General features: G+C 29.6%; 1 protein-coding gene across 1 annotated transcript; it reads left to right on the top strand.

Moving 5' to 3' along the window:
• The first annotated feature begins 4080 nt into the window (after positions 1 to 4080).
• LOC120255728 (alcohol-forming fatty acyl-CoA reductase-like) lies at positions 4081 to 7107 on the top strand. The gene is made up of 9 exons (XM_039263491.1): positions 4081 to 4159; positions 4245 to 4348; positions 4463 to 4665; positions 4759 to 4859; positions 4945 to 5119; positions 5229 to 5390; positions 5464 to 5545; positions 5649 to 5933; positions 6991 to 7107. Exons 1-9 carry the CDS (start codon positions 4081 to 4083, stop codon positions 7105 to 7107), a joined length of 1308 nt encoding a protein of 435 aa, XP_039119425.1.
• Positions 7108 to 10457: the final 3350 nt, after the last annotated feature.

The following is a 10457-nucleotide window of genomic DNA, read 5'->3' as shown; positions in this document are numbered from 1 at the left end:
TTATCATCTTGGACACACATGACAGACTTTCATTGCCCTGTGTGTTAGACCGCCTTATATGGTAAATTTCTAAAAGATCGTAAGTCACTGTCATTTGTCGCTTGTTTGCGAAAAAAAAAATTCACCAAGACAACCACACAAATATTTATATAGAAAACATAAAAAAATTATGTGGTTTGGCTGGCTACTCCTGGTATAGTTATCAGGCCTGACCTGAGAATTATAATAAAAAAGGAAACATAAAAGATTCACAAGAATAACTCAAATAGGCAATATAATGAAAAAGAAATCAATTATACATTCATCTTAAGGTTCAACTATCGAAGGCACCAACAAAGATTTAACACCAAATTTCATAATATTACTCTAATGCACGCCTAATGAGTGTACAAAATGATATTATATGATGTATAATTATACACTCATAGTACCACTACAGTGTCATTTAAACTTGACAGTATCTCACAATTATTAAAAATATGAAGGCATTCTTTTGTCACTTTTGCTCCAATAATATTCCAAAACTTTTGATAAAAGGTTGGCTTTATCCCGTCAAGGCTCGATGACTTATCTGGATGCATTTCATCTGGTGTTTGCTTTACTTCCAGTGCTATAAAAGGATCCGCCAATAACTCATTTTGCTCTCTTATATGTCTACTAGATATAGTTTGATAAACTGGGCCGGTGTTGGATCCTCTTGAATAGAAAAGGTCACAAAAATAATCGTTTATCAGGTCTCGCAAACCATCTTGCCTTTTATACCAGTTACCTTGATCATCTCCAAGTTAAGTAATTCTATTATTTCTCTTACGGTTGTTAGCAACTGCATGGAAATACTTTGAGTTAGCATCCCCATGACGCAACCAAAAGGTTTTCTCCCTCTCTTTCTAGTATTCATCCTGTTGGCGAAGCACAAGGAAGTATTGGGCTTTCATCTTGTCAAAGGCTTGGATGTTCTCATTACCACCTTTGTTTAATAGGAATTCCATGCATTGTTTGAGACCCTTAATTCTTCTTAAGAATTGTCTAGTCTTATGGTCACCCCACAATTTTAGATGTACCCCGCCATTATGAATTCTATTATGAATACTAGTGGGGTAATTCATTCCAACTTATGCACACAAACTCTACACATTTAGCCTCCTCCATCCAAAGATTTTCAAATCTAAATCTGCTTCTATGACGCATCTCCTCCCTCTTAAAAGGAAGCACCAAATTTGGAGAATGATCTGAGGAGGTATAAGCCAAATTCATTACTTGGTAGTCTGCAAACATGGCAATCCAATCATGAGAAGTCATTACCCTATCCAACTTATCTTCCACCAGAGCCCAGGTACCTTTACCACGTTGCTAAGTGAACTCGTAGCCCTCCATTTTCAAGTCAAAGAGACCTGCATCACCCACAACTTCATTAAAACCAGAAATTAAATAGCTTGGTTGAGGGTTACCTCCCTTTTTTTCCAAACCAGATAGATTATTATAATCACCAACACATAACTATGGAAGAGAGCATTTGGATGAGAGAACCCTCAATAAACTCCAAGAGATGGATCTTCGATTCCTATTCAATTCTCCATTGCCCTTTGCCATTAATCTACATTAATAAATCAACAAAATGTTTGGAATACCCAAGTAATTGAACTCCATCCTTCATATTACAAAAATAAAAAAAAAAAGGCTAATATTTTTAATTTACTTTTTATTTTTAAATCATCACAAGGATTAATTAAGTAAAGTTAGAAGAAAATAACAACCGGCCGATCCAAGCCATATCCAATGGGCCAATCCTATCCCTATCCAATAATTGATCTAAAGAGATATGCCCATAAATTGGGCCATGGACTTTTTATTTTAATATTTGGGTCGGCCTAATCCGGCCCAAACTATTCACAATGCCAGTCAGATCTGGGCTTGGGTAATATCAAAACCTCAATTTTCTAGCCCAAGCTAGCTCAACCCAATGATGAGAGTGATAAGTGAGTCCACAATAAAACTAATGCAAAATTACCATTATGTTTTTCATTATTCCTTTGCCCTCTTTCTTTTCCTTAAAAACCAATATGTTCTTACATCGTCTTTTTTTTCTTCATTTCGATCATTGTTCTTCCAATTTGAAATAAGTTTAATATTTTAGCTTTTAAGGCAACTTATAAAATACAAATGTTACCGAATCAATCTTATTTTATATATTTATATTAATTTTAAAAAATTAATTCTATTAAAAATAAAAGTTTTAGCACATATATTTATAAAGCAAACAAAACAAGTTCGTACTAAAAATTAAACCATTAAAAGATCATCTTCAATAACACAATATTACATAACCACAAAAATTAAATTTAGATTATTATAAAGTTAAATTCAAATCTATATATAATACAATATAACATGATATGATCGATATTTATTGTATTATATTGTGTTATATTTTTATATTTATATAAGATAGGTTAGCAATTTAATGACATTTGTACTATGATACTATGAATTGTTAAATCAGATAATTGGAATTGAAGTACTGGTAGGAAAAAGGAATCCAAATTAGAAGGTTGGGTGAGTGACAAATTGGACCTAATGGTCCCAAAATGTGATGAAAATTTTATTTTAAGGATGGATTGATTACTTATTTAGGGAAAGCTAAAAAATAACTACACTTAACCAAATTGACAAAATCTTATTTTTATTTGATTAGAAATAATATTTTTTAAAAAAATTATATAATTATTTCAAGTCAGGTTACAACGTGAGGATATATTCCCTCAATAATCAACCTTACTAGAGCATCTGTATCAAATATTTAAGTCATATAAAATTGTTGATATTTGAATATAATAAAAACTAAAAATATATGTAAATATTTATAATTGTGTATAAATGTGTGTGTATATATTATATGTGTGAATCACGTTGGTTTTAAAATTGTGTATAAATGTGTGTGTGTGTGTGTGTGTGTGTATTAGAGGTGTGAATCACGTTGGTTTTAGAAGGATATTGTACATTGTCCGTAGAAGTGTGAAAAAAAATTGTAATAAAACAAGTTATTTTTAAAGAAATATAAATTATGACAAAGAATTTAAGTTATATTAAATTTTAATTTGAAACACAATAGAATTTTTTTTAAAATCATAAAAATCATTAGCAAATATAATAAGAAAAATTATAAAAAATATTATGAACTTTAAAAAGATAATCTAAAAATGAGGGAATTTACAAATAAATAAATAAGTAAATAAATAAATTGAAGATTAAGAGTGAAAATTTAAATAAAAAATTAAGAGTAAAAAGAAGAAAAAGGATACAGGTGAAACAAAAATTTATGACAATATTAGTTGAGAAACAGATAATTTAAGTAAGTACTCTTAAAAATCGGATACGAAAAGTTTCTTATTATATATTCAAGAAATATCTCATTATATACAACTAATGGCCCCAATTAATTATCAACTAAAGTCAAGGTACTAGGTACTAATTAATGGTCCCAATTAATAATTGTAGATAAAAAGTTGAATATATTTTTTACCTTTACTTTTATGTCAAAGTCATATAGCGAGTATACAATAAAGTCTTTTTAGGATGTAAAGAAAATTAACTCATTAAAATTTTGTGAGAGCTTAACCAGATCAAAGAAAAGGAAACGATAAAAAGAATTTATGACATTGTGATTCAACCACGAGGAAAAATATGTATAGATATTGAATTAATAATTTGAATTGGAGTGCTAGATAGATTAGTATTTGTATATATAAATATATATTAATTAAAGTCAACTTCTTCTGTCTTCATCACTATATTTTTACTTCATTAAACTTATATTAACTTATATTTTCACGTGAGCCTTATTTATCACAAGCTTAAATTAGTAATTAGACAACACAATACATCTTGCAATTGTCAATTCACTGTTACAATAATTGATATCCAACTAATGCAAGTACTTGTCTTTTTTCATTTATATATAGATTTCTCTTTAAAGTTGTGACGTAAACTAGTTTTCTCTGAGTATAAATACAAAGCCAAATCTAATAGTCTTAATACATGTATTGCTTAGGAATATATATAGTAAGTTTATCCTGATTAACAATGGAAATGAGTGTTGCAGTGAAGTCTTTGGACAGCAAGAGCATTTTGGTCACTGGTGCTACTGGTTTTCTAGCAAAATGTGAGTTTTCCATTCTTTTAATTAATTTGTAGGATTATAATTTAATTAATTTATTTCTTAATCTTCTTCTCTATGTTTGTTTAAGTATTTGTGGAGAAGGTACTACGGACTCAACCAAATGTCAAGAAGCTTTATCTTTTGGTGAGAGCCCATGATGCAATTTCAGCGAAGACGCGAGTTGAAAAAGAGGTGTATATATATATATATATATATATGCTTTGCATTATAAACATTATATATCTATTTATTAAGAGAAAAAATATTGCTATATTTTTTAATAAATGTTTCACTGATAAATTTCAGGTTCTTTCTAAAGAACTATTTAATGTTTTAAGAGAAAAGTATGGAGCTTCATTTGATTCATTCTTTTGGAGCAAAGTGCATGTTGTGCAAGGTGATACCACTTCGGAGAATATAGGTATTAGAGATGTTGATCTCATTGAAGTTTTATGGAGAGAAGTTGATTATATTGTTAATTCAGCAGCAAATACAAGGTTCAATGAAAGGTAATTATACATACAAACATACATATATATATATATATATATATAACAAAATATCTTATTAAATTTAGTTTTAACACAAGAAAATAAATGTAGGTATGATGTTGCACTAAATGCAAACACCAATGGACCAAGGAATGTCATATTATTTGCAAAGAAATGTGTAAATCTTGAGATGTTTCTTCACGTCTCAACAGGTAATTAACTTTGTTGTGATTGTATAATTTTGTTTATTTACAAAATATCGAAGTTAATCAATTATATTGTCAATTAACTATACAGCTTATGTCACAAAGGAAAAGAAAGGAATTATAAGCGAAAAGATAGATGAATTCAATCAAATGTTAACCCCAGAGACCGAAATGGAATTAATTGAAAGCAAAATGAAGGAGATGAAGAACAATTGCATATCAGAGAGTGAGATCAAGATTTACATGAAAGAGTTAGGCTTGGAAAGGTTTGATATATATATACACACACTTTTTTAATGTTGACCTATTTATATAAATGATATTTCAAACTGATAAATTCCATTGATCTATTTCTTCGTTTTTTCAACAATATAGAGCTAATAAATATGGATGGCCGAATACTTATTCATTCACAAAAGCAATGGGAGAACTTCAAATAACTAAATATAAGGGAAATCTTCCGGTTACCATACTACGTCCAACCATTATTCTAAGTACTTACAAAGAGCCATTTCCCGGTTGGATCGAAGGAATAAGGTAATTAATTTTTTTAAATTTACATATAATTTAATTAGTTTCGGTTCTAAAGCTCATAACTTTTGGATTTCAGAACTATAGATAAAGCCATGGTCTCATATGGCAAGGCAGGCATACTCTACTTCCCTGCTCATCTTGATGCAGTCATAGATGTGGTATGTTAATTATAATATAATTAACATTAGTTAAACCATAATTAACATAATTTTCATTAATAATCTTAATTTAATGATGTATTTAATGTAATTAACCATGCAGATACCTGGAGACATGGTGGTGAATGCAATGCTTGCAGCTATGATCAGTAGGAATTATGGTACTTATGATACGAAATATTCGAATACTGTTATATATCATGTTGGATCATCAGCTAAAAACATCATGAGGTTTAATGTTATACCTGAAACATGTTACAAGTATTTTTCAATGAATCCTCAATCAAAGAAAAATGGAGAGTTTATTGCAGTGCAAAAGCCATTCTTCTTCCCAACTTTGTCTCTCTTTTGCAAGTTCATGTTTGTACGTTACAAGCTCCCCCTCAAGGTTTGTATTCTTTTTCACTGATCTCAAAGCAACATGTATAGGATAAAAATGTAAAGATGCTATTTTTTCAAATGTTTATGGGACAGTTTAATTTGATGTTTTAATTTAAAAAAATTATGTTAAAATAATTTTTTCAAGGACTTTTGTTTGTATAAAATCTGCAATTTGAAATAACTTTTTAATATGGTTAATTAATCTCATGACTACAACAAAGAGGGTGCTACAGATATTTTTATTACAGGTTTTATTTGATGTTTTAATAAAAAAATAATTTATGTTAAAATTAACTTTTTTTAATGACTTTTATTTATATAAACTCTGTAATTTGTAATAATCTTTTATTTTGGTTAATTAATCTCAAAGCAACCTGTATACGACAAAACATTAAAGAGGTTACTATTTCAAATATTTCTAGTACAGTTTTAGTTTGATATTTTATTAAAAAAAAATTATGCTAAAAATAAATTTTTACCTAAAAAAATTTATGCTAAAAATTTACCTCAAAAAAAATAATAATAAATAAATAACTTTTTCAATGACTTTTGTTCATATAAAATCTATAATTTATAATAACCTTTTTTTCTAGTTCACTAATCTCAAAGCAACATGCATATCTAAAGATGGTAGTTTTTCAAATATTTATGGGGCAATTTTAATTTGATGTTTTAATAAAAATAATTTAGGTTAAAATATCTTTTCTCAATGACTTTTGTTTATAAAAATTTGTAATTTGCAATACATATCGTAAAATATTAGTATATAACTTATCCTAATGAATAAAAACATAGATACTTTGTTTTAATTGAGAAATTATTTAGAAGAATTTTTTATGATTTTTATATCTATTATAAAATGCAGTGTATTAAAAAGAGATTCTATACAAATAAAGTAAAATAAATAATCAGTAATTCTAATCCAAGTACAAATATAATCAAATTAGGTATATAGTTTTTCATTTGTACATTTGTATGTATTTATTTATTTATTTTTGTGACTCAAGAACTGAGTGAACATTTGTTAATGTTGGTCTCTCTCTCTCTCTATATATATATAATAGGCATTATCTTTGGTGGCCATGATATCATTTTCAAAAAGATTGAGAGACAGTCCAATAAGCTCCAACCAAGCATACAAGAGTGCAATATTAATGGCTAAAAGCGTGCAGCCATTATAGTTTTATGTTTGGAAGGTAAATTAAATTAAATTCATACTAATGAATCTTTATAATATATTGTATAAATTTTTCATAAAATATTCTCACAAGATCAATGAATTAATGGACAGGTTTGATGACTCAAATACTGAAATGTTGAGGATGAAGATGACCAACAAGGATAAAGAACTGTTCTATTTTGATCCCGATTAATTAATTGGTATCAATTTATGATGGAGATTCACATCCCCAGGATAATTAAATATGGCTTAAATGCTTTAATTATATTAAGCATTGAGATCAACAACATGCTTAATTTCTAGCTTGTTTAATTGGGATTTTATTTCAAGTGGTAATATGTTCTATCACCCTTGATGTTTTTCTCACATATGTATGTGTATATATGGACATTTTTCAATAAATTTGGGTGTTGTGACTTGATTATGTCTTTGCATGAATATATTGTGTATCTGTGTATGATTAGCCTCAAAATTTCTTCATAAATTAATATATTATTGCTTCAATGTCTCTCATGAGTTAGTATTTGTAATTAAAATCTAGGGATGTATATCCTAAAGTGCTAAGTAGCCGTGTAGTAACTAACAATAAACTATGCACACCACCCCTATAAATAGCGAGTTATAAATCATAATCTAAAAAGGCTGCTATCAAAAGTCCCTAGATTTCAAAAACTAAGTATGTACCCAAAAATATATATCTAATATACATATATGAATTAATGAATATATAAATGCCTATGTAGTACATTTTATTATTATATATGTTTGGAAAAATATGTGAAAAATTATTTTTGCATATCTCCCATAGCAAAATTACAGAACATCCATATTTATTACTTTCATTTCTAATTTTATATACCTCTTATTAATTGTAGACAATGAATAGAAAATGACTAATTTGTCTTTTCTCTAATCAATGTACCCATTAAAATCAAAGTCTTCTATTTTACAAAAGATATAAACATCACACCACTCCCCAATTTTAACTCATATTATAGTAAGTTTCATTTAATCATCAAAGTTATGTTGAATTGGCATGGCCACAAACCTATATATATAATAAATTATAAAATATTTGAAGTGAAAATTGAAGCTTTGAGCATGTTAATAATTAAATTACAATAAAATGTAATCAAAAGTATGTGGTTTTAAAGGCTTCAAAATGAAGTAAATTTATAAAGGAAAATATTGGATCCAATTATTAATGAATCGTAGTGTGTTGGACATTATGATTTCTTCATTCTAGGCTCCAGTTAAATGACCTTCTGGCAACAAATCAAATGTCTGCTAGTAGAGCGGCGTGGTTATGGTAGCAGCTTTGGTAAAGAACCTCCTCACTAGTCTACGAATAAAACCACTAGTGAGTCATGGTAACATTGTCATTTGATCATTGACTTTTGACTAAATATATATATTACTTATTTTGAGTCCCCTACAAGGTAAGGTGCCACCTTCAAGTATATATTTATAAAATAGGCGTATATGCAGTAGTACAAGTATGTGTACGATTATTTTATTTTATTTCTTTTTATTTATATGGGGATGATGAGCACATCAACTCTGTGTGGTGGATTACTGCGACAATATCCTCACTCTTAAAATTGAGATGTGTGAGGGGAATCGAACCGTCGGCTGCCCTTGAGGGACGTCGGACTGTGAAAATGCCAGCTATAAAACCCACGCTGTACACTATATCATTTAATTGCAGAATAATTTCTGAAATCTATAACTTTTTAACACATTACAAGGTATAATTTCTCATTATACCTATATCATTAAGGCTTCAAAAGGACGGCGAATAAGACCCGTTAAAGGCAAAGGTAGGCATGTGAAGTGTGGGAAAAAGTAGGCGTAGGTATGATGCGGGATGATAATATAATAATTAGATAATTCATGTTATCCGAAACAGCGTAGCAATACCTCGATGCTTGGTAACATGAGGTGTGTAGTACGTAGCAAGGAGCAGACAAGGAAAAGTAGAACAAGAGAAGACAAGGATTATTTTAATTACAAATTCTTCTATAGTGCCACTGAGTAAGGATGTTTAAAATAGAATTCTCGAGCAGTTTTAAAAAGTAGATCTCATTAATGAGATAGTTCTCCTTCCAGTAAAGGTAAGTGCTTTTTGCTTCTCAGCCTCTATCATGTGTAGTGCTTTTGATTAATAGGCCAATATTCCAGTAAAGTAGTGTTTTTGATTTTAGCTCTCTCATTATATAATCTAGTAAGAAAACTTAGTTGATGATTATACGTCCCTTGGTTTTACGCCATCGTAATAATCCAGCATAGGAACTAGTGAGGATATTTATTAGTTTGTGCTCTGCTCATGTTTTAGATCCTCTGACTTTTAGCTTACGCCTACTATTAGCAGTGGTCTCTGCGCCATCATTCTTGAAACTTTTATTTATTGGCCTTAGCTGGGTTATATAATTATATTTAGATATATTTATCTATAGTAAGGGCTGCTGCTCAATATATTTTAGAAATTGATTTACATGTGAGAGGAACAAATTTATGTTGCCAATTGAGTTTGGTTTATATCCAACGTAAGAGAGAGTTAGAGATAGATACTGTGATTGTGAGTACCAGATACACTGGTACGGGACCATTGGACTCACAGCTTTAGATTGATCCTAGGCAGCCCTGCATGCGACTTTACATTTCACTGGCTTGGATGGTGGTCCATAGTCTTCTGCGATAATTTGTTTTATGGGTCTCTATACTACTCCAGCGTGCATTCACTCCTAAAAGTCTAAATAACTGCCATGTATCAACAGTGTGTTTTAGTATAATCTAATTCATCATATTTTCTACATACCATTTGGCTCCATATTTCAATAATAGTGGTCCATTTACTGAGGGTCATGAGCGATGGATTTCAAAAGTCTTCCGCCATCTACTAAGTACATTTCTTTTGTCTATTGTTTCTAGTTCCAGCGTCTGCCCGATTCACTTGGTCTATTTTACGAAATATCATTTCGAGGATTATATGTATTATAAGGGACTCATAGTATTGGCCACCGTAGTCGAGATGTGTTCCATAGAGGGGTGTCTGCTAACGCTTCCTCGAGAGGTATGAGGTGGAAGGGTTATGGGAGGGACTATGGCTACTCTACTCCAGATTCCATAAGACTTATTAGTTTTCGCTTTGGTTTTATGTATCATTTTCATTATTTTTCTCTGGATCTCATGTTATAAATCTAGTTACCAGATTTCCTTGTGTATCATGTTCTATTCTGTCGTATCATACAGTATGTCCTTTTTACCATTTCTGCTTCTAGTCTTAATGTTCATCCTAATGAAATTCTTTTGGATTATTATTATGGTTTTGTCGGAGACTATTCATCATTT

The sequence above is a fragment of the Dioscorea cayenensis genome, chromosome 3 (genome assembly GCF_009730915.1).
Source record: "Dioscorea cayenensis subsp. rotundata cultivar TDr96_F1 chromosome 3, TDr96_F1_v2_PseudoChromosome.rev07_lg8_w22 25.fasta, whole genome shotgun sequence".
Lineage (NCBI taxonomy): Eukaryota > Viridiplantae > Streptophyta > Magnoliopsida > Dioscoreales > Dioscoreaceae > Dioscorea > Dioscorea cayenensis.
This window is presented reverse-complemented; position numbering and strand designations above follow the sequence as displayed.

Bases quoted from the DNA above. Each gene is read 5' to 3' on its own strand.
- LOC120255728 (XM_039263491.1), top strand. From the start codon at position 4,081: ATGGAAATGAGTGTTGCAGTGAAGTCTTTGGACAGCAAGAGCATTTTG. The intron at 5,546-5,648 runs GTATGTTAATTA...TTAACCATGCAG, and splicing joins TTGATGCAGTCATAGATGTG to ATACCTGGAGACATGGTGGT. The intron at 5,934-6,990 runs GTTTGTATTCTT...TATATATAATAG, and splicing joins GTTACAAGCTCCCCCTCAAG to GCATTATCTTTGGTGGCCAT.